Source organism: Calonectris borealis, chromosome 5, assembly GCF_964195595.1.
Source record: "Calonectris borealis chromosome 5, bCalBor7.hap1.2, whole genome shotgun sequence".
In the NCBI taxonomy this organism is placed as follows: Eukaryota; Metazoa; Chordata; class Aves; order Procellariiformes; family Procellariidae; genus Calonectris; species Calonectris borealis.
Window position 1 is genome coordinate 18,378,105 of NC_134316.1, and position 24,757 is coordinate 18,402,861.

General features: G+C 44.8%; 2 protein-coding genes across 2 annotated transcripts in view; one reads left to right on the forward strand and one right to left on the reverse strand.

Moving 5' to 3' along the window:
* Positions 1 to 24,757, forward strand: part of NDUFB1 (NADH:ubiquinone oxidoreductase subunit B1) — a 449,978-nt gene that overhangs the window by 189,049 nt on the left and 236,172 nt on the right. The window lies entirely within an intron of this gene.
* RIN3 (Ras and Rab interactor 3) overlaps positions 1 to 24,757 on the reverse strand; it is a 69,948-nt gene that overhangs the window by 5,435 nt on the left and 39,756 nt on the right. Inside the window, exons 4-8 of the mRNA XM_075151205.1 lie at positions 22,067 to 22,139; positions 18,956 to 19,047; positions 12,935 to 14,419; positions 10,144 to 10,452; positions 1,328 to 1,459 (exon numbers count right to left, since the gene is read on the reverse strand). Coding sequence (XP_075007306.1) covers positions 1,328 to 1,459; positions 10,144 to 10,452; positions 12,935 to 14,419; positions 18,956 to 19,047; positions 22,067 to 22,139 — 2,091 coding nt within the window. The remainder of the gene's footprint in view (positions 1 to 1,327; positions 1,460 to 10,143; positions 10,453 to 12,934; positions 14,420 to 18,955; positions 19,048 to 22,066; positions 22,140 to 24,757) is intronic.

Consider the following 24,757-nt stretch of genomic DNA (forward strand, 5'->3'; position numbering starts at 1 on the left):
TGTTTTAGCCTTGTGTTTTGCGATCTCAGAGCTGTCTTCACTGAGATGTTCTTTTTTTTCCTTTCCCTGTGTCTTCAGTTACTCCCAGCCTCCTTTCTGATGTGATTGTTCATCCAGTTTGATCTGGAACTCCCTCACAAAATTTTTCCCCTTTGACTGGAGTGCACATTTCAGACAGTCTTTACATCTTTGACTTAAGAGAAATTCCAGCCAGCTTTGCCTTCAATACCCTGAGCTCCCCAACCCAGCTGACTTCAGTAACCAGCCTGGTAGTGTGCCCTTTTGAAATGAAGAACCTGTGCACAGCATAGTCACCAAAACCAGCTTAGTTATGTTAGCAAAATGCTGTACTTAGGCTCACATTTTTTCTACTAACAATTCTTTTCAGCAGGAAAATTACCCTGTGCAGAAACCCCTCACTAATACGATCGCAATGCTACTGCTCATTTTGCTAGTACGTTTGCCCACCTCTGCAGTGTGCTGGGATGACATGCTCTTAGTTACAGACTTATACCTCCATTTAATATAAATAAAATGTTAGCTGTTGTTCATCCAGGACTCCTTTCTAGAACCTCAGTAGTTACCAAAACAAAGTCTAAAATAAAACCTGTTTTATTGGTTTAGTGACTACTTGGTGAAAAATTATCTGTGTTCCTACTTCAGAGTGTGTAACCCTGTCACTCTTAGAAGCATTTGCTTCCCAAGCTGTATTTAAGAAACTAGTTCCTTGGGGAACTAAATACAGTTCCCTGGGGTATTTATCCCTCTAATAGCAGAGGTGTTTATTCACATCCAAACCCACTATTCCTCTCTAAACCAACCTTCCTTTCTCTGCCTCTCTATGATACTCAGCCAGAGAACACTGTCAAAGGGGTCACTCAAATTTAGGAGTAGAGTGACCATGAGAATGATGTATGGCCCCAGGCATGCAATGCAGTTTAAGAAATGTGCTCTTTTCTCATTGGAATAAATAAAACTTTCCGCACAGTGGATTGCAGCAGCAGTTTAATTTTAGGCAAAGACGTTTTAACTTTTCAGCCTTTGGGCCAAGGAACACTAGATGTCTCTGTTGAGGTTATTAATGCAGCAACTCAGTTCTCATTTGTGCTGGGTCCCTGCCTTTCTAGCTGGTGTCTAAGGGCACTGCATTGCTAAAAACAGTTAAAAGTGTTTGACAATAATTTTAGAGCCTCAGATTTGAAAAGCTTGGCCAAAGCTTATCCACAAAGCCTAGCCAGAGCCTTGCTGCCCCATTTTCACAAACACTGAAGCAAGGTAACTAATGATTTCCAAAGGGAATATCCCAGGAGCAAACACTGTACTCTACCTTCCCCTAGCTGCAGAGCAGGGTCCATGAGCTCCATCACATACTCCACATTCAGAAGGACTTCAGTCAAGTTGCTGCGGGCCAACACATACATGAGCACGGGGAGGAAGTCATCTGCACCGTACGGCTTCCCTGAGCAAAGAGAAACACAGAGTGGTCCCAATAAACTCACCACAAAGACACGTTCCCACACAACAGTGACAGCTTCTCACCCAGCATGTCCTTTGCAGACTTTAGTTTACGTTATCTGGAAAGTTAAAGCTCGAAAGCATCAGCAAAGAAAAAATGCTGAAAAAGGGAAAGCTAGTTCACTTAAAAAGTAAGTAAACTTGCTTCAAGCCCAAAATATGAGCTTGAAAATTTTTAGTCAGCTCCATTCTTTTTTAACTGGAGAAAGAGAACCTTAAACTTCATGGATCACAGACAAGTGACAATCCTTGGAGAGTGCAAAGGCTGCCAGCTCAGTCCTCTGATTTGACACTGCCATCAAGACTGCAATTCAGGTTTGCAATATTAGCAGCAAAGTTGTCTACATGCATTAGGGGTATTTATTCTCTTAGGTTCGCTCTATGTGTGGGACCAAAGAGCAGAAAATAGAATTTGAGACAGTGGTTTTTAGGACTGAGGACTTCCATGTTTATGTTCCTTCAGAAGGCAAAACATCGCACTATGTGTTCCTAATTAAAACAGTCTCCCAAGAGCTAGGATCTAAGAGGAAGCATCTTTCCAGCCATGGTGTCTAGCTAAGAAAACAAAAAGCCTTTCACATTGGACTTAGACTAGTTTTTGGACTTGGTGTGCCGCAGGTGCTACAGGAGCAGATCCTCATGGGCTCAAGATTTCCTGTGCTTGAAACATTCCTACCAACAAAGTCAACAAAATGATCTTACATGTAATCTGTAAGAGTTCTTTGGGATCTCTGAAGACAAAAAAGCATGCATGTTAACAGTCATCATTATAAATAATTACTACTTAAAATAGAATCCAAACTGAAGCTTTGCTGCATAAACCGCAAAGAACCGCAAGGATAACTTTTCTTATTTGAAAGATGCTTTCACTTTCCACCAACATGTCATAAATTCATCATGGACAACCCGTAATAACAAGTTGTGTAATAGGCCTATCTTCCCAACATTCAGAGTTGACCATTCTTCTTAACCTAAGCCCAGGTTGCTTTCATTCTGAACATCCTCCCTCAGACAGTGGGCAGTTTTCCTCACCTGAGCACTTGGATGTGTTGGTTTCATGGGCCGTGTGTGTCTCACTTGAGAACTGTTCCCTCACCTCAAAGAACTAAAGCTACCCTTTATGTAGCTTCGGTAAAATTATGCCCTAGCCATTTTTGGCCCATAGTCCACATCCTCTTCCATGGTAGGGCATAAATTCCTATTTCTCAAATGTTCCCACTGACTTATTTCAAATCTTTGCCATGAGTCAGCTTTCCTTTTTTGTCATTCATAGCTGACGCAGATTCTCCACTGGCAAAGAAAGATATTCTTCTGAAGCCTCAAATAAACATGAGCTTAGCCCCTGATTAAAAAAAAATAATGTGGCTTTAAAATAAACCCAGTAATATATCTAGTGAACAGAGAGTTGATCCAGTTAAAACAAAGTGTTGGAGGATGAGAGATTGTCAGGGCTGTAATCCAGTCTATTTCTAACAGAGTCTGCACACGCCACAACATAGGCAATTTATTTAATGAAAGCTGGATTAACGCTTCCAATTCTGTTTGCTTTATTATGGCTGCCTTTTGTTAAATGACACGGCCTTAGGTCTTCAACCAAACTATAAAAGGACTTTATTGTTTCATTAACAGCTGGATGGACATTTTGTTTGTCATTGCCTTGGCTTATGTCTTTGTAAAAGCTTCAGCTCTGTGAAGGATCCAATTCATTACTGTCATATATCTTACCTTAATACAAGCAGCTTAGTATTACAGCTATTTAATATTGTCTAGCAAAAAAAGATGACACAAATGAGACATGAAAATGCACAGAGAAAAGCCCTATTCTCCTTTTGACCTGAGTATATCAGATGCCAAGATAGTTCGTTCTGCATAAAACTAGTGTAAAGGAAGACGAAGTACCAAAGAGTTTGCTAGGCTCACTTTTTTCCCATCTTTAAAAACTTTTCCTTTATGATGTAGTAGTTACTGACCAGTGGCATGGATTAGGTGCTTCTGATTTCCTGAGGTGCAACACCAACAGCAGAATTTTCTCTTCCCTACCACTTCTTTTTCATGACCAATCCATGTTGTGTCTGCTAGGGCATCCAAGAAAGTTGCTACTTCACAACATGAATTCCTATCCACTGGAAAAAAAGTGCTGGGTTTTTTTTATAAAATATCACCGAAAGAGATCACCAACCGGACAACGGACTGACCAATCAATGCAGAGTGGAAACAGCAACTTGGAACTAAACAATTCCATGTCCCCAGCCATCAACTTCTAGTGTCAACTGAAATGAAAGTTAGAAGGCACTTTTCAAGAACTCCTACAGAATCTCTCTATTTCTTTTTTATTGGCTGAGAAGTGGTTGTATGTACAAGCAGACACTGAGTCAATTATTTTTCATTGCTGTCTATCTCATTTCTGTAAACTGATTTAGCTTCTCTGCCCACCAGCCCTTGTTATAAACCTTTCTCAACTTTAAGATTTCATAGAATTATTATTGGACTCCCTGCTGTTTATATGGCTTAAATATGAAAATCTGATATACAGTTTCTTTTTGATTAATAAACTCAGAGTAGGGATGTCTGACTGCAATAATGGAAGGAGTACTCATTCTCCATATGCTATATGCTCATAACCTGCATATTTTAACCTCGACATCATTTTAATCCACTTGTGGGAATATGAAGCCTGATTCTTAAATAGCCACGTCTGTAGCTAAAGCTGAAGTCAGCAGGAGCTGTAGGTGTCAACAAGAGAAAAGCAAAGCAAACCATCAAGGATCTAGCTCTGACTCCATATGTTGCCACAAACTGCCAGTGCTGCCTAGGGCAGGTCAGGCACGGTATATCGTGCCTACTCCTTGTAGGCATCGCAACAGCTTCTCTCCACTGACCACACATGGAGCCAAGGACAGGTGCCTGAGAGGGCAGGAATCTGAACCTCCCCTGGTTCTCCTGGCCTTGGATGTCACAGCAGGCACAGGGACGAACTTAGACATGTACAGCTGTCAGACCAAGTATGGCCCTGAGATGCCCTGTATCTCAGTCCATCCAGGGGGATAATAGGTGCTGTCAGCAACTCAAATATGACCAGAAGCAGGAGGCACAAAGATACACGAAACAATGCCTGTGAACCAAGACACCTGAGAGGTTGGTGCTAGTCAGCATCCTGCAAGCCACGTGCTCCCTGTGCCGTGAAAGGCACCAGGGCATTAACCAGCATCCATCCGGGAGCTGCAGCAGAGATGTTCTCTGCGGACTGCCGCTTCCTCAGCTCCACTTTCAATCCGGGCCAGAGCCAAGCTCCCAGACCTGCCTGTCTAACTCCATCTGTGGTCTCTCACAGAGGGGTGTGTTTGCAGCTGACAGAGTTAAATCTAGCTCTGACCCTGCCAGTGGTCTCAGTGACACTGGGACTGAGCTTGCTTGTTCAAGGCAGTGTTGTCCTACTCCAGATATGACTTGCTTGCTTTATTTCCCCTTCTTCCCTGCAGGATCAGGAAACATTTATTTCATAAATATCTATAAGAAGCTTAAAATAAGCCTTCTCTTCTGCCACAAACTCATCCTATTATGTTTATAGCAAAGCAAATACAACATCAGCTCCTGGCTGGGATGCAGCGCATGAATAGATGGGTATTAATTAAATACATGATTTAAAGCAACTGGAATTCTGCCCAAGCCTCCATAAAGAAATTACAGCCTATTTTAACACATTCATACATTTCTTTTCCCTCCATGTATATTCTGACAACCAGCAGACAGTGATGATGCTCTGCACTTTGCTCTAGTATTTTACAAACACTGCAAAAAAACTAGCAGGAGGTCCCCAGGAAATATCAATTTTAGCCTCACTTTACAGCTGGGAAACCTGAAAGGAAGGTTAACTGAGATTTGTTCAAGATCATAAGAAAAGTTTGTGACCATCCTTCCACTCACTAGCATTTTGCTGTCTCTTGTCTATCCCATACTATTTCAGCAAGGTTTGATTTATGGAATAGTTGAATTAAGAGAGTTAATACATGCAGGCAGCATGAATCCACTTCAAAAACATCTGTTTTACAGATCAGAGGAATTCGTCCCCCTTGCAAAATTTAAACTGGCTCTTTAATTCAAATGTAGAAATGGCACTAGCCAGGAAAAAGATATAATCTCTAGTCCATCAGCCTTCATTAATAGTAACTTAAATACAAATATCCTCTTCCTAAAGATAACATAATAAAACTGTTATGTATAGCTTTATTTTCCTTCTCAGAAGTGAGATGTGATAATGAGCAGTGTGGTGGGATTGCTCTGAGAGTTTTAGGAGCTTCTAGCATCAGTTCTACACTGGCTGCTGAAGTATTTGAGGCCAGTTTCCTTTTCACAAGCTCAGCTATCCCACTGAAGACACATTGCTTCCTGTCCATGCCTTTGTCAACTGCAGTGCCATATAGGAGTGCATCAAGGCAATATCCGGCTGCTCAATTCTACAGGGGATGACAAGCTTAATCCTAAAAGCTAACGAAGAGAAATGTTCCAATGGAATATATGTCCTATCTATCCTCTTTTTCCAAAAGCAGAATATGCATTAGCCATGCAAAAATATGCAACAGAAAGTATTAAATCAGATGTTTTAGGGCCGGTCACCTAGCCAACTCCATCACTAGTACAGAACTGGTTTTGAACTATATACTCCAGAGCTCCCTGTGCAGTTCAAAGATACTCCAAAAATGAAGCTTTATAACCTTAGGTAGTCCACAAGTTAAAAATGTTGCAGTAAGAAATTTTTTCCTCTGTTCATTCTTCTTGAATCTCCTTAGAAAGCAGTTTTCCTACTTTCAAACTTCCAACTTAAGCTTAGAGCCTTTCCATGCCTGATCTTCCCCCCTCATGGACTGAGCTCAAGTTTTTCCCCGCTCAAGTTTGGCCTGTTTGTCTCACGCAGTATTTCTTCATAAACCAATGCCTACTGCTCTTCTATTTTTGCTTTTCCATCAGTTCTCTTCCACAGAGTGGCAGCTCCCAGGTAGCATAAGGCTGGGTGCTCTGGGCTCACCACTGCCAGTACACACCACACATATTGCAGGTTTGCATCTTGTTTATGACTCCACAAGTGTCACTTGTGTTTTTGATAGAGCGAAAAGCAGAGATTCTCATTCTACTCCTACCACACAATATACCTTTGACATTTTGTCTGAGTAAAGGTATTTCTGAAAGATAAATAACAAGCAGTTTTTTCTACATAAGATTAAAGTGCTTCTATATAAATCAGCTATGCGCCCAACTCTTCTTGTGGGTCTTGGTGCATGCCTTCCAAACGTAGGAGCAGTCAGAGTTGGGAGCTTACAGCGCACCATGAGTCCTGCCTCTTACTTTTTCTAGTGCACAGATAAATGAATGCCACAAAAAAATGCCAGCCAGTTTGTGGGGGGTGGGTTGGGTTTCCAAACTCTTCTTTTTCAATTCTTTTAATGCATATTATTCTTACTAACTACTACTAGTGTTTTTAGTGGGCAGGTTACATATTTTTATATTGTAGGGTATATTCTTGGAGGCATATGTTGCTGTTATTTAAGTTTGCACAGAACTTGGAAAAGCTCAGCGAGACGCCGCAATGCTATCATAATTGTCCCTTTGGGGAGGATTCACTTACTAATACCTCTGCCTACACTGTGCATGTGAACATCTGAACCAGTACCCCTAAACTCCTTTTATAGCCAGTGATGAACTAATCAATATCATCAGTAGAGTTTGTCATGAGTCATCTCACCCTAAAGCAGACACCTACATCTAGCCAGATGAATCAACTGAACTCCATCGACTAAGTCCCCATTGTCTATAATGAGAAGCTAGACATGATACCCATCTGTGGCCACCTACAGCTGTATGTAGCTGTAGATGAGTCCTGCTTCAACATAGATTTCTATCTTGTAGTTGTACTCAGAGGTCTGTTGGGAGAAAGGTGTATTGACAAAGACTGTGAACTTGCCTTCCTGATTCCTTGTAATGAATCAGATCCACAAGTTGATTGCCTTCAACTTGAGGGACAAATGTTAGTTTAAATCAGCTGAGGATCTGACCCATTCAGTTCATAGTCTAAGTATCAGAGAGTTCAACCACCGCCAATTTTTCAGGCAGATTTTGTCACGTAGTATGAATTGCAGTCAAACCAAAGAACTCCCCCTTTCTTACAATGACTCAACACACATGGAGTCAGTCAAGGCTGACTTCAAGGTTTCATGGCTCTTTCAGCAGTGCACAGATGGGCACTACCACAGACACAGATGTTCCTGAGGAAGCCTATCCCTAGTTTTAAAGAAAACTTTGTACCTGTTGGGACACCCTGGCCAAACCTGGACTGCTCCCAGGGTCTCAAAATGTTAAAAACTTGTATTTTCATATGGGTCTGAAAAAAAAGGGTGCTTGATTTGGTGGTATTTGCACTTTGCTTTGAGATACGAAACCATATTCTCAGGTCAGCTCGTCCTACGGTTAGCCTAAAGTGAATAAAGACCTGACCTGAGCTGCCAAATTGCAAATTAAACCAGACAACGTAAGTAGTTATCATGTTACCGAACAGATAATTTTTCTGACAGAGGTAGACTGATTTTGGTCCTGCAGCAGAGGGAATGATTAGTTTTGTGTTCCACCTGCTCTGATCTCGGAAGAGAAGGGAACTTTCTAATTCAGCAGTGAGTAAAAGGAGCTAAAAGAAGAACAGACTGTTGCACAGGAAGCCGAGCATGGCCTCTGCTCTTCCTGTGCGCAGAGCACTGTGCTGCCTCAGGGCTGGCTGAAAGCAAAAGGGGCCCTGGGCCACTGCTCTCGAGATGGGCAGAGAGCAGGAGGAGAAGTCCTACCCACTGAAATCTGGCCTGAGCAGCCCGCAGCCTGCTCTGGTGCACACCACCAGCTGGGAATTCCCTGTCAGAAAAATACTTCAGTTTGCTGAATGCTTGTCTTTTCCAGGTGGAAAATCAAAGTGATCTGGGGTCAGTTCATTCTGTTGAAGAGGTTTCACACATTTCACTTCTAAGTGGGTCTACAGGATATTTCACTCAATTTCTCTCCAAGTCCACTGTCTTCCGGGAGTTAGACTATAGCATTCTCCTTCCCTTAACCTCTTTTTCTGCTCTGAATTAATTGGGGTACATTTCCTTTATGCCAGGCCAGTTTTCTTCTGACCAGGCCCTGATATGCATCACTGATCATATATACTGGAGAAACTGGGAACTGGACGCACAGGGGTGAAGTCAGCTTCTGACCTACACCCCGCTTGCAGTAGTACTCAACATGAGAACACAGCTGAGCTGGCCGAAACGAAGCGCTTTGGTTAGCATAGCAAGCCACAATGAAATCCTCTGATTTCATGAATGCCAATCTTTTAAAACATGTAGCGTTTTTTGAATTATTTCCCCGACCCCTAATTTCCGTTACATAAAATGACACAACGGCATTTCCAGCAACAGAGAAATTCCAGCCCTGAGCTGAGGTATGACAGATACCTAACATAGCACCAGCATCGGAAGAAGACCGTGTCTCCTGTGTGGGCTTTAATGAGGCATGCGATTCTTTGATCTATACCAAATTTAGTCTCAAATTTAACACAACTGTTTTAACAAAGTTACAGCAAATTCCCCTACATGTGTCCAAATCTTCTCATAATACTGGAAGATAGTGAGAGGTCCTATCCACCCTGCAGCTTAGGCTCAGCCCTGCAGTGGCTTCTTGCTCTGCTGTTAATGTGTCTAGATTGGTCATTGAACCTTGCTGCACACTGTCCAAGGGATGACCCTGAGGTGAGGCTCAGAAGGGACACAACAATTCCTGTATGAGTGCTCCAGGGCTGTTATCAGTACAAAATAAAGCAGAACAGTTAAAAGCACCTTTGGAGATTGCGAGTTCTTGAACAACCACAGGTTGTGGCAAATTAATATCCGGCTTCTCTTCAAATTTATGCATGGCTGGTCATCAGTTCACCAGTATACAAAGAAAGCTCTTAAACTGGCAAGGCAGATTCCTGGAGGAACGGGCTTTCTGGTCTATCTGCAAAAATGCACCCTGTCTGCAGGCCAAGGGCTGAACGTGTGCATTCGGTGGTTGGCCTGAGGCTCAAGTTATATTTACAGCCAGAGCACATAATTCCTCACACCGAAGAAGCATAGGGGTGGCTTTTGGGATTTAACCGGGGCATCAGGAATTAGTAACAAACAGTACTAGCATTCTGCGTCTCCTCCTCAATTTAGGCAAAACTTTGTAAAGGCCAAATCAAGAGACTTTTCCCAAAGACCCGTTCCTAGAATTTACCATTAAGCTGCTACAAGCTGGGGCAGAACTCTGAGGATTTATGGAGCGCTGTGTGAAGACCTGTGCAAAAAGGACATTACCTATAAAACACACACTTACAGACATCTGTTTTTTGGAGTTATGGGGCTTGAAGTTAACCAGGTAACATCTTATACCTGTTATTAGTGCAGAGAACTTCACAGTCACTAACCAGCCCATTCTGAACACAACCTGTGGACAGCTGATACCAAACACACCGATAATCACTGTTAACTCCAATCAGAATATTATCACATCAACTGTATCATAAACCTCGTTCCTCTGATACATGGAGAAGGACCAGTAAGGGATACCATTTCAGCAGGAGTGCTGTACCTGGGTTTCCCTGAGCCATGGAGTCATAGATGAGTTTGCAGGACTTCAGCAAGATGGCAATCTTCTTTTCTGGGGAGTAGGCCTTGTGCATGGTTGTGAACTTGTGAAGGATCTTTTCCAGCACAACGGTTTCAGGCACACTGGTCGTGATGCCTAGGTCAGTGGTAGTTGTGTTTTGTATCACAAGTTGGTTCTCTTTTAGCTGCTGTAAAGATCCGTCTTTGTTGTGGATTTCTTTTAAGTAAGAATCAATGGCTTCTTTTAAAGGTTTCAGGACACATTTGTACAAAGCCGTCTCAGCAATCACTTCTGCATAGAGAAGGGAGAACACCAAAGTCCATGATAAATAATCAACACAGTAGTACAGGTGCGAGTAAAACTCCTAAGAAAGCATGTGGTTGGTTATTCATGCACTCCTGCATAGCTGTGAGCAGGGAACAGAAATTACATCCCAGAAAGTAAACGCTTCATTACCAACACCCTCCAAAAGTCCTGGATAGGCTTGAGATGAACAACAATGTGCGGTCTCTGCCTCTGGAGCCATAGGAGAGCTCCTGCTACCAGCAGCCGCTGCTGTCTTTGCCTGGCTCCTGGCTGACCAGCATGGCACTGTCAGGCAGCAGGAAAGCCAACTCTGGGAAGAGATGAGGAACCTCCCTTAACTGTGCTTCTTTTCACAGCCCTGCCCTTACGGATGCCCAGGTGGGATTCATCTCAAGTCCCTTCTGACATCTCCCTCTGACCTGTTTGAGATATTCACTTTGGGAGGAAATCAATTGCATCCTCAAAGCGCCCCTTTCTCCGCAGTGACTGAAAAGGGGCTGTAGCCACCAGCTCAGAGGTAGACACCAACATCTGGTCAGAAGTTTCTCACCCCCAAGTAACCCTAACTTACTGATACTTAAATCACCTCTTATGCCACCTGTGGATGAGGAAATAGTCTGTGTGGGTTGAGCGTTTGCTTAATATTTAGCAGGAGACAAAAGGAAGCATGAGAGACTGTGAGAAAGTCTGTTGTCTAACTGCTAGAAACCAGAGGCAGAGCTAGAGGGACTGCAAGGGATCCTCTTGTCACCCCTGCACCGAGGCAAAAAGGTCACTGGCAAAAGAGTTCATCCGCTCGTCAGTGAGGAATGAAATATAGGGCAGTAACATTTATGTATACAAAATGCAACTATTTTAAAGAATCCAGAGAATCAGTCAGCCTAAAGCAGGACAAATTCAAATGATAAACCTTCCATGGTGAGAATCCCTGTCCGCGACAGGAGAAGACAGTCCTCCCTAGGCTAAGTGGGCCATATCACCCTGTTAAGGAACTGCCAGTGAACGGGGCTAGATCTAACCAGGCGTGTCTGCCTGAACGTGGGGGGATCCTTGCAACACACGCAGCTCTACCAAGCAGAACAAGGACACTTCTTTCTGCCTCCTCTCCACCTTCCCTAATCAAGATTCAAGGCAGACTCCTCTGTGCTAGCACCCCCTCTGCCTTGAAGAAAGGGGTTATTGGGACAAAAATTGCAGGTGTTACATGAGGTGCATAGGAAATGAAACTGTAGCTCCCCTCTCCTAGCTATGGCAAGGGGCTGGCAGCAGGTCTGTTCTGCTGGGGAAACTGCAGGATCATGTGAAGCCTCTGCTGGGTGAGAAAGAACTCAGCAGGGCCTGCTGAGACTGCAGCTGAGTGCCTCTGGGTCCTGGCTCACCACTTAGCTGGGTCCCACCTAATACTGGAGCTGCAGGATCCCCTGGAATCCCTGGTCACATCTGTGGTTGGCCATGTTCTGTGTTGGGGGTGTTCCAGCTCCCAGCTTGCTTTAAGCCAACTTAGGGATCTCATAAATAGCTCTGCATTGTTCTCAGGTCCTCAAGAAACAGTTTTAAGTCAAAAGAGCATGTGAGTGCATGCATACACGCTTTTTCTGGCTGTACAGTTTGACGGGGATAAAAAATCCTACAGCTCTTTGTATATTCCCTCATGAATGTATATTAAACAGGCCAGTCAATTTCTTAGCAAGGAGGGAAGTAGCACATTACTCCCTCACAGAATAGTGAATGAGAAGCCACAAAACACTCCTAATCAGCCAAAAATATTATTTTTCCTCCCCAAAGGCAAACTATCTCTGTGGCAAAGAGAGGTGAATGCTGCATTTTGGAGCCAGCAGTGGTCTTGCAGCAGGCAGTTCTTCCACACCTCTGAGCTCTGAGGATCACAGAGCAGGATCAAGTGATTCCTCCAACCTGACCCTCAAAATCATTGTAGTCTTGTCCCTCCTTGTGAGACAATGACTGACCCCTGATCTGGCTGCCGCATGCAGGGAGTTCTCCATCCTCACTGCAGAGCACGGGGCAGCAGACGTGGAAGGCCATAGGGAACACAGCTGTGCAGGGGGAAGTTGGCCTTTCGTGTTTCCAGTGAACCAGCTCTCTGTGTATGTGCCTATGCGTACACATATATACACACACACACACTCTCTGATATTTGTATGTGTGTATATGCATACGCATATATACATACATATATGTCTCTCTCACAGACACAAACACACATCTCTTCTGCTTAAACTCTTCCCTTTAAAACATTCATAATGGGATTTTCCCCCTCATTGGTCTCCCAGTTTTTAGAGCTGCTCCTCCAAGCGTTGGAAACCACAGAGTAAACTTCAAATCGCACCCCTCAGTTTTTAGGAGATGATTTATAATTCTGTAAAGCAGAACATGTGTCTGCATAATCCTGTCTTCCTCCTCACCTTCCCAAATTCTCCCCAAGGATGAGTAAAGCACAGTCACCTACCTAACTGTTCTTCAGTGTAGGAGGCTGGGTCTATCAGAGATTTCAGCTCGGTGCTCTGCACTAAGTAACTCTTCAGCTGTGTCATCATCATCCGGATTTCTTGCAGCATCTCTGTGCTGGAGCTCTGCTTTGCCATCATCTCTAAACTGTACACTCTGTAGTCCCGCACCAGGTTGCCAAAGTATGAATCCTTGTCCTGTGCCAGCTCCACTATCTTCTTCTGCAGCTTCCTGTCACTAGACAAAAAGACTGTGAAGACATTGGACAGGCTAACAAAGGACAGTCTGTTCTTGGCCTTGCCCAAGATCATGGAGCTTGTCTTTTTACCGGATGAACTACTCAGCATCTCCAGGTCATCCTCTGTGCTGCTGGTGGAGTAGGAGTCTGGCTCGGACGCCGACGCCTGAGCCACGGCGCTGCCTCCTGGGCCTTCCAGGGAGGAGTGCGAGCCTTTCAGTTCAGCTGAGCTGGCGGATTTGTGGCCATGTCCCGGTTCATTCTTGGTGTGTGTGCAAGTGGCACCACCTGCCACTGCAGCTGAGCTGCTCTTGCACAAAGCCTGCACCGTGGCCGTGGCCGTCTCTGCCACTGTTATTTGTTTCAACTGGCAGGAGCTGGGGATCCTCGGTACCTGGGAAAGCCTCTTCCTTCTTGGTGGTGGGATAGGAGGTGACTTTCCTTTCTCAATGGCATTGCTTTGTATCTCAGGCATGTCCTCCTTCTTCTCTGCAGGTTCGGGCTTTGTCTCCTGAAACTGTGATACAGCCCTTTTGGGAACCTCCCCAGGCATTTCTACAGCCTTTTTGCACAGTGACCTTTTATCTCCGCTCTCTGTACTTGTATCTTGTTTTTCTTCTGTCTGTTCCCCTTTCAGCGTTTCACAACTTCCAGGCTTACCCGCACAGCTCTCCTCCGAGGTCCTCTCGCACAGCCGCCTCCGCGGGGGGACAGAGGGCTGGGAGCCCTTCTTGGGGCTCACTGCCGAGGGCTCATTGACTGAGCACCTCTGCTTCCCTTCTCCTTTATTGTCACCGCCCTCAATTTTCATTTCCTTGATGCTCTTTCCTAGTGGCTGAAGAAGCAGCTCGTTTTCTTCACAGGCAGTCATGGGATCCTGCAGGAGCTTCAGAGAAGATTTCTGAACAAGAGCATGAGAAGGTGGAGGTGGAGGGGGGCGGCGGGGAGACTTCCTTTCAGCGAGCATGGTGGCAGGGGGGAGATCGGCGCTCACAGCATGGCTTTTAGGAGGAGGTACATCTGGAGGAAAAGCATTACTGCACTCTTCTATAAAAATAGGATTCACGAACCACAGCCTGTCATTTCCTATTGACAGCTCAATTTCACATGAGCAGTGGTTTGTGCTACTTGCAAAACACTGGGTAGATCTTAAACTGTCTGCCTGGGCAGTGCTGAAAGCAGAGTCTTTTGCAGGGTGGGATAACTCATCTCCTCTTCTTCTGTGGTTTAAGGAGGAATCCCAGAAATCTGTCCAAAAAAAAAGAAAGAAAGAAAGGAAAGAAGAATGAAAAAATGCTCTGAGAGAATATTAGCTGCTAACGGTATGTAGAAGTCCTACTTTTTATTAAAAGAAACGGTGCACAAGCTTTCACACCTCTGCACGAAACAGTGTGAAGAAAGGGCTGCCTGTTTTATGTGAGATGCTTCAAACAAGGGGACAAGCTCAGAAGCTTCACCAGAAACCTTTTTCTTGCCAATTTTAGGACACTCATCTAGTGAAAACTGTTAATGCTGTGCAGCCTATGCAGTGTGAGCAGGAAGGTACAAGTAACAAATATGAATGATTGTGAAAAGGGGTCTATGGCTTGTTCAGTGATCACTGCCCTCTAAATGCAAATAGCTGTGGATACCTGAGGTGAGGGCATGAAGACCCCAGGTGAGTTCTGTCTCCCTCTTGCTGACCGTGGGAAGGTGCAGGGCTGAGAAATACAGCCTGGATCCAACGTGCACCGGGAGCACAAGAGACATCAGATGAAGATTACTCTACTATGCAGCAAGCTCATGTGGTAGAGTCTGATCTTGCTTTGCAGTACAACCAGTCCAGAAACATATGTTTTTAAATACCTTCCACAGATTGAAATTACCATTAACACCTATAGCTCTGGATGACGATTATCCATAGCCATGCCCACTCTGTTTTGCAAGTGGGCATGGCTATTTGCCCACTCTCTTGCCTTGAGACTGCCTAGCTGCAGGTGTAAGAAAGGAAAGATGGTGCAAAAGACTGTGTACACAGGAAGGTTGCATACTGAAGGGCTATAGAACAGTTAAGTACTCAGTGCCATCAACTGTGACTGGAAAAGGAAGATGGTATTTCAGATGCAAGTAGTCATTTCTGTATGTCACAAACCTCTTATTAGAATTTGTCTTTGAAAAACTTATTTTAAAAAATTACAAAGCATTTGTACATCTTTTTAATAGATTCAGTATCACATTTAACCTTTTTCCCTTCCCCCAGAGGTGAGTTTTCAAACCTGCTTGCCTTACCAGTCTGATTGCTTTTAATCACTCTTACAGCTGCTAATCCAGGGTCCACTACTGGAAGCAGGATCCTGCAAACCTCATGTGTTCTGACCAAGGAAAAGGCTATAAACCTCTGAGGGTATTCACTGGGTGAGGATTGTATAGATGCCCACAGATTTAGGGACAAGGGGAAGATGGGAAATCCTGGAAACACAAGGATGCAGATGATAACTATTTCAGCATGCCTGAGGCAGAGCTGACACTGACGGCACGCTCTTTTGAGTGGACTTAGAGGGGACGCAAATAGGGCTGCCACACAGCGCCTGAACCCTGCCCTGTGCTCGGTGTCAAGCCTGTCTCAGTGCAAAAACTTCATGTGCTGGGCCCAAGAGGGGATGGATGGGGCTGCACATGGTGGGATGACCCTCAGTGCTGAGCAGTGGTACAGTTCTCAGGACAGTGCCTTCAGCTGTGCCTTGCTAGGGCCCTGTTCTCCTGTCAGCTGCACCAGCGTAGACCCCAGCCCATCATGGGGAAAGGTGCGCAGGGCTGAGCTGGCCAGAGCCCTGGGCAGGGTCTGCCGGTGCCTCTTCCAAAAAACCAGCACCCCAGAAAAGCTCAAAGGGACTTCTAGTTAGGAAGATCATAGAAGAACTCAAAACAGAGCGAAGAAAGTCTTCAACTAAAGCCAATGCAGAACTCGGGGGTGAAATGCATTCAGATAAAATCTCTCCCTTGCCTGCTGCATCCCCAAAGACAGGCCACTTCTTCCCATTTTGCTCCCTGGTGCAGCCGTGACTTTTGATGGCTTCCTGCTTGCAGCCAGCTGCACACTGTTGCTGGCAAAGCCATCTTCTTTCTGCCGCCGCCATGACCTGCCCTCTGCAGGGCTCTGCCTTTCTGCCTCGGTGCCCTGAGCCCGCTGCTGGCCTTGCCTCCCTCTGCCAGCGATGTGGTCCCCTGGGGGACTGTCCCCTTCCCTCCAGCGGGTGCAAGTGCTGCAGGCAGGGCAGGCTGGGCAGGCTGACTCCCTGCTGCCCCTCCGCTCCCTCTAACCAAGCATTTCTATAACATAGGCACAGAGCAAGCCATGCGCAGGTGAACTAAAAGCCTGTCCCTTCCCATCAGGACAAAATGGCCGATTTAGCCTCTCGCTGCCTAGGCTAGTGTCCCTGGCTAATTCGACTTCATAAGCACGTCACCATGTTTTCTCAGGGAGGCTGAGGTTAGAATAGCTTTATTCTCTGATTTCCTACCATGAGAGCGAGGACAACAAAGAAGCTTAAAATTGAAGTGTTGGCAGGAACAGCAGCACTCTTGACAACAGAATTCGGGAGCAGACGTGCAGATGCAACCGCACGCTGCCAACCCCCTCACACGTGAGACTGTCTGGGGTATGATTTCCTTTAATCGCCCCGACTCTACTGGGTATCAGCAAATGCAAGACAGTGGAAGTTGCTTATTTAAGTCAGAATATAATGCTGTGGAGTCTCATGGACTGAGGAAATGGTGAGTAAACCAATCTACAAAAAGGGAAGTTGGTTATTTTTCTCAGTAGTGGTCAGGATAAGACACTGTGATGAAAATGCAATGCTCCTCCGCTTCCAGACTGCGAAGGACGAGATAAGGTGGTCTTACCAAGGGTTACACAGCTGCTTCGGAGAGGGTGTTTCCCAGCCCAGCCTCACTGTCTCATACAGCAGCAAAAGCAGTTTGATCGTCAACCTTTGCTGTCCTGGCTCTTCCCTTAGCTTACACTCTGGGAGGGATAATTAAGCAGTTCTTCGAGACTTTGGCACGTCTGTGATGGTATGTGCTCTTTGTGCAGTGCAATCATGCTAATTCTCCTGCTAAAATGCCTTCTGTACCACCGAGGTCAGGACTAGAGGGCCTGTAGTACATCGTCTTTGACAATATACATAACAGCCAGATCCTTTGTGAAACAATTCAGCTTGAAGGTAGACATCTTACTTCTACACCCTCAAAAAACATATCACTTTGAAATAAATAAAAAGCAACATATGAGAATTTCAAACAATGCTAGCTTTCCTTTAGGAATGCCTCTTCGGGCAGCATTGATTGCTTGTGTACAATTTGTATCCATGAAATTTTGTTCCAGGAAGCAGTAAACAGCATCACCCTGTTCAGCCTGTTTGACTTTACTGAGACAGCATGGCACTCCTAGAAGCTAGCATCTTTTCCCAGGAAATCTTTACACAACAGCAGGTTTTCTTCTGTTGTCAGAAACTTTCCTGGCATGCAACGTACTGTGGCAAGCAAACCTCCAAGCATCACCACTTTTATGACCACCAGTGTACAGGAGAGAAGGAAGGCTACAACCAACATTGCTTTGGTGCTTGTGCTTCAGTTAATCCTTCCTTTCAGAAGTTGCTGGAGACTGTTGCCTGAGTCAGGATGTCCTCTGCTGGATCAAATTAGACAGAAGGTTGGAGAATCATGATACATACACTTCTTACATTTTAATCCAAATGTTTACACTTGTTATAATAAAATTAATAACAAGTTTACCGCTTGCTACTCAAGTTGCAAAGGAGCTTTCTTTAAGCAATAAGTGCTGGCTGGACACCCATATTCAAAGATGTTTTGACAAATTGGAACATATTCAAAATAGAGGATGCTGAAAGTGTTAGAGGCAAATCCGGTGGTCAAATTCAGCAAAGCTGCCTGAACTGAAACCAGTGGGGTTTGCCCATGCCTTCTGGGAGGTATAATGCAGAAGATCCAAAAATAGATCTCCAAAGCCCCAGGGTGCTCTAGTGAGTATTTCTAAATGAGCTAACTCTTCAGCTTTCACCATTGTTTGGCTGTTTTCAACAGCTGAGGGAAAACTGAAAAGCAAAGTAGAGTGAGTGGCTAACTGTAATAGCTGTCTCAAGTAGAGTGTGTTAACGGGAAGAAATAGGAAGGACATCTCCTTTAGTTAACAGAACTGCATTTTCCAACTCTGTAACTTTATACATCTGATCTAAAATTTGCTCGTTTGGTGCTGTCACTAAAAATAACATTCCTTTTTCTACCTGATTAGTGTGAGGCAAGAGAACATGCTGGGACACTACACATTTCTCTACCAACTAGAAATCTTGCAAGAGGAAGCAGAAATATAAAAATTCAAAAATATCACACTTCCATCAGCATTGCCCTCACACATCAGAAGGAAAAATTGCAAAGGCGTTTTCCTCTTTTCATATACCTCAGATGCCAACTACTTCCAATGTGTGTAAGCTATCCTGAGAGGCTGTGCTGCGCTTCAGTTGTTGAAAGCCCCAGCTTATACAATTAGACCGCAGGTCCCATGCCCTGCACAGAAGTCCAAGTGGAGGTTTATGTCCAAAGGGGCGAGTGGCCTTTTTTTCAGTGTGCTTCTATAAACACAAAGATCATAAACATCTTGTCTTTTGCATTCAGGCCTCCTCAGCTATTCTGAAGACAATAGTTCATCTGTCCTCCAGTTGCATTGTGTCTGTGCGAGGGACCATGGTTCTCACAAGTCTGAGTGAAACCCTGCTTTGAGGGACTTACCTATCCCCAGACTAGAGATAATTTCAAGGTCTTGAAAGCTACTGGCTTCTAATATTGCTTGTGGCAGCTTCAGGGTGAAGGGCAGCAAATCCCTGTAAAAAGAAACGCAGTGAAAAACCAACAAAAGAATAAACCCCACAATCGTTAGGACTCCAGATTTTACTGTTGGTTTTAATGATTGAATTGGCTCACAATTTCAGCCCTGTTCTGCAAAGTTCTGGGTGTTGTCAAAGGAAGATCTCACGGCCAGTAAGGCATCGTGGACATTGTGCCGGCCTGGGTTGCTCTGATTTCACAAGAGATCACCAACTCCTGTGGTGATGCTTCATGCTGTGCCACTGGCTTAACCACTGCGTCTTGGCTTCCTCCTCGGAAAACGGCAGGAATGCCTCTCACCTCAGGAGAGGCCACAAGGGTTGAAATACCTTCCCATGAAAAGTGAGGTGTTGCAAATGGTAATTACTGTAATTAGAAAAGCCATTCTTTTTGGTGTGGAGGGGATTTGCAGTCCTTTTTCTTTCTCCCTGTCTCCCCCTCCACTTCCTCTTTTAAAAATCAGCGTAAGTGTAAGGCACAGGGACGTGGCAAGACACAGTGGGGATAGGGAAGGAAGACCCCTCCTGGGGAAGGGTAGCCCCTGGGTGAAGTGACAGACAATGATCAAGTGCTGCATGACGCTGAGAAAACATATATCCCCCTACTCTCTGCTCTCAGACTTCTGACTGCTTGGTTTCTTGAAAGATGCTGTATTTTTGCTGAAAAGAAGAGGCACTTTCTCAGAGGATGTTAGTTGGGTTTCACTGAAACACACCCTAAGTCTCAAATAATTTAACGGAGCTCTTGGGCTAGTGGTGAACTGTTCAGGTTTGCCTCTTGCCCAATGACAATTCGCTAAACCTGCTCCTACCTCAATTCCTGTTCCAACAAGGACTAGAAAAGCCAGTACTAATAGTCCCTGAAAGGTAGCAAGGAATGGCACAGGATCATTTTACACATTAAAAAGTTTAACAAGATGTTCTGCAATCTGTAGGAAATCATTTTAGAAAAAGCTGCCCTTGTGAGTCGGTGGTCTCTGCTACACAAACGCACACCCCAAAAGTGCACACGACTGCAGACGTGGGGACAGCTGATGAATGCAGGGGGGCTATTTTTGCCCTTATTAACAGATACATATCTTACTGATGTACTGTGTACTCCATGGGTTCTCTGTGCACCACTGAGCACTCTGTTGACCCATTGTTTGACATAAACTGATGTGATCCCAAGATTTTTTTTTTTTCATGGCAGGTATCAGGTTTAAAAGAGGAAGAGTTTCCACGGACCTTCTGCTTTCTTTGTTTGTTATTGCCATATGCATGAGTAGTTCCCTTCTATTTTTTGTTCTTTTTTTTTTTGGGTAGAAAAATACATTTAAAAATCAGGAAATATGAAAGACATTACCCTAATAGAAAAAAATCTGGTTTTATTCATGGGGCAGCAGCTTGCAGAGAAGCCACCAAGTCACCTGTTACCTACAGGTGTTATTTTTGTGATCTAAGGTAATCTAGCCAGGCCAAACTTTCTTTTGAGAAGAGCCTGTCAGCCCTGATAAGCTGTTTCCAGCTATTTAAAGATGACTATTTACTACAGCCCTGAGAACAGGCCTCTTCACTCACCATCTCAGAGAGCTCCTACAAGTGGCCAGCAAATGGTAGGTCAGTGGCTAAGCAACCTTTCTATTACCTGTTTCTCTCAGAAAATTATTCCCTATTTACCTTGTCTTTTGACAGCGACCTGAGAAATCACATGAACCATCTGAATGTGTATTTGACACTCAGAAGTAACATCTATAACAGGAACTAACAGAAAAGCTTTTCTTTCTTTAAGCCTTTCCTTTCTGCAGGAAAGCAGAAGCAAGCAGATTTTTCCTCCCACCAGCCATTTGACTAGAAATGCCCAATTCTTGTTTGCATTTGGGCTCTTCTTTGCGCCTTTGGTAAGACAGAAATCTTTATATGTGGCCAGGGGTTAATTTATGCCCATTCTATAGGGTCTATACACATCTAGATGGCTAAATGTCTTTTCAGTGATGGGGGTGAGACAGAGCATGGTCCCTTGCGTGTGGGTAGGAGTCCTGCCCCAGCAGTGTTGAACTCAGCTGGCTGCAGAAGCAGCCCCCAAAATAGTGTGAGTATTACTGGCTGGGTAAGCTGCAGCACGCTGTATCATACCATAGATAGACTGTTCCTACTATGTGACCTAACCAAGTCACTAACACAACTGCCTTGTAAACATATCCTGAATCTGCTTTCCCCTCTTAAATGGAAATAACTACTTTAAAGGTCATCTAAGTTTACATAGGGGAAGTCAAAAGTTTACAACCAACTCAAAACCAGGCCTGCTGCAGCAGGAATGGGGTAAGTAGGTTGTGGAGGTATCGCTGCAGTGTGCTTAGCACAAACGTACAGATTAGAGGAGACTGCAGACACACAGGTTTAATTACCCAGAGGGACTCATCAGCTGCTGATCAAACCTTGCTCTAATGAAAATGACCTTACAGGTCTTTCCCATCTCTGTGCCCACTACGTTTGGTATTTCTGCGCTGAGCAAACAACCAAGGTCTGTTATTTATCACTTAATTTTATTTTTAAATTTTGGCTAAGGAACAGAAATAGTTTCAGGGCTACACTCCTTGACAGATTCCCCGTAGGTATCTAAGTGCTCTGAGTCTCTCGCAGGCAACAGTCCACTGGCAGGTTTGCTAAGTTGCTGCCAGGTGTATGTGGATGCTTAAAGCTGCTTTTAATAAGAGATGGTTAATCCAGGAACCTTTTTCCTCCCTGCCCTGCTAGCCCCAGTCTTGTGCCTCAGTCCTTTGTGGATGCAGCCCTATGGACCTTCCTCAGACAAAGCTTCCAGCTTCAGGGACAGCTGTGGTCATGGTGTGCCTGGCTGGAAAGTGGGTGATCTGGCCTCACTGCAGATACTAGCACCTGAGATACCTCCTGGCCTGGCAGGTTAGAGGAAACTGGAGGAAACAGCTGGGGCTGTGCTGTGACTGGATACTGGGGAAAGGCGGTCCAGAGGGGAGAGCAAAGCGACCCCTCCACGGAAGCAATGAATCCAACTCACCTACTGACACAGTAGAAGGCAACCAGTTTGAAGACATCCTCAAATACAAGGACAGAACCCTCCAGGTACAGGACTGATGAAGAACAAAAAAGACAGTCAGCAACTGTTTTCTTTGAGCTGTATGGTAAAAAAAAGCTGGTGGGTTTGGCTCACACATCTTGTATTCTGTGATTTGCATGGACTAATATGAAGAAGCATAAAGAACTGGCTTCAAACGGCCAAACGCAATGAGATTCTTCAGAGAAACACTGGAGAAGAAATGTCTCAGCCAGGCTTTCTGAATGGTTAGCTCAAGATATCAGACTGTTGTGACAGTAATAGAAACAACGGGAAGAAAAAAAACCCCAGGTCACAGCCAAAGGGTTCATTACAAGCCCATCTATCTCTAAGGATGTGCAGATCCGCAATACATATGGGGCTGACCTTATGACTCTCCATGCTGGAATCTGGTTTGTCCTGGATGGACAAAGTGCTTTGAAGTAAAAAAAATAGAAATTACTATTTCATTACTATGTGTGTGGGCTCTGACCTGGGTCACGCAGGCAGTGTGAGCACAGCCTATTTGTATCTCCCCTGTCTTCTCCCTCCCATTGTGTTATACAGCAACAGTACTTTCCTTTAAGTGGCAAAATACAATCTACACCACATTGCAGATTTCTTCAAGATGACCTCCTTTATAACAGCATGCTATGGCATTGTGTAGCCCAAATCTCAGATGTTATTATAGAGCTTTTGGCTGCTAATCTAGAAAAAATTCACCGGCTGGTGGAGAAAATTTCACATTGACCGATAACCCAAGGCAGAGAGAAAGAGATGGATCTGCAGGAGAGAGGTCTCCATCTTTGTTTCTGCTTTATAGTCTCACAAATTTTCTGTGCACGTATGTACACAACACACCATCACAAACAGAGACTGACAAGTTTAAGGAAATCTGCGATGGTTTCTCAAAAATGCCCGCTTACTGGTGGCGGAGGACTGGAGCTGCCCCGTTCCTGCCACGGGAGCACACCAGGAATCCTCGGGGAGCAGCACCTGCTCAAACCCACACAGCGGTGCCCGCAGCCGCTCTGCATCTTCCTTCGCTCTTTCTCGGCGACAGTTCAGAGCTGTGGACACGAAGCTCAGCTCTCATGATTCAGCTTCCTCGGTCTGCCGTGATTCACGGCCCTGTGAAATGTCTCCAGCTCCTTGCCCTGCCTGCCTGGCTGTTAGTTCCCCTACAGCGCAGGGCCTCCAGCACCTGCAGGAGGGAGATATCCACCTGGCTCTCCTCTCCCCCAGCTCCGTGCGCTGGCTCTTGGTCTCCAGCCAGCAGAGAATCCCACTGGAAGGAAATGCTCAAGCTTGTCTCTTGTTCAGCTTCACAGTTCATTCCCGAAACAAGGCATTTCCTCCTTTTACTTCTCCCTTTATCCTAGCCCAGGCCCTGCAGGTTGCTATTTTGAGCTGAATACATCAATGAAGGCATTTTTTAAAAAGGCAAAGGCCATGTAATTCTCAGAAGTCATTCCTAACATCAATTTGTGTTGGATCAGCATGAACAGATCAACCTCAGTCTGCACACTGATACCAGACTGCAACGTGGAGTTTAAAACATACTTTGAGCAAAACAATCCCTTTTCCCTCACTTTTCTCCCACAACTGGAAAAATAAATATTCAGCAAGTTTTTTCTTTTTCCTTAGTAAGAATCACTTTCAGTCAGGGATTTTCATTAAACATCTACCATGAACAATTTCTATAGTTTGAAATCCATCTGTTTCACAGCTCTGACACAGGAAGCAAAAATAAAGACAAAACCCAGTGCTGTTCCAGAGAATTAACCAAAACCCAAGAGTCTGAACTCACTCAAATCTCCGGCAATTAAATAAAGCCCTTTGTGCAGATGACAGTTTTAAGGACTTTTTTTTCTGTTAAGAACCACATGTTCACTTTGGCACCCCGAGTTGCAGGTGTACGTAGGAGAGCAGGCTGCACCTGTACATGTTTACAGACATGAGCAGCTCGCTTGGATTGGGACTAATGATTGTTTCTGTGCCAGGAAGCTCTGCCACTGGGGAGCTTGAATTTTAGACAAAAGAATATTAGTTCGAGCCCCTCAGTGTCAGGAGTATCCACATAGAATTGCCTTGTCACCGTACAGCTACTCCTCCTCCCATATATAGTTAAATAGCATAAAACACCACAAATCACCAGGAATTATACAGATAAAGCAGTCTAGGTACAAAACCTGCTGGAGCTTAAGGACAGGAGTTTTCAGCAGGTGGTATATAGAAACTGGACTGTCCCTGGTCTGTTCTGAGAGGTCATAGAAGGTAACAAAATCAAGTGTATCTGTCAGCAGGCATCGTAGAGAGACCCACAGCTCTGCTGGGACATTTTTGGGTGGCCTGCAAACAAATAAGTATAGAAGAACACTGCTTTAGGTGGATCATTAGTCAAGGTACTAGCACCATCAGGACCAATACTCTGCTCAAAATTTATTCTGAACAGTGACAGTGTCAAGCAGCCTGCGCAGGGCTACCATGGCCACTGGGACCCGCTCCCAGCACAGCACCCATGGGGAAAGCCTTGCAGTCTCCTGTGGGGAGGGCCTTCCTTGGGAAAAACTCTAACACTTTTTCCTTAACCTGTTTTTATCTAGCTACCTGCTGACCACCAGCTGGCATCACTGATAAGCAGTGCTTCCTGAC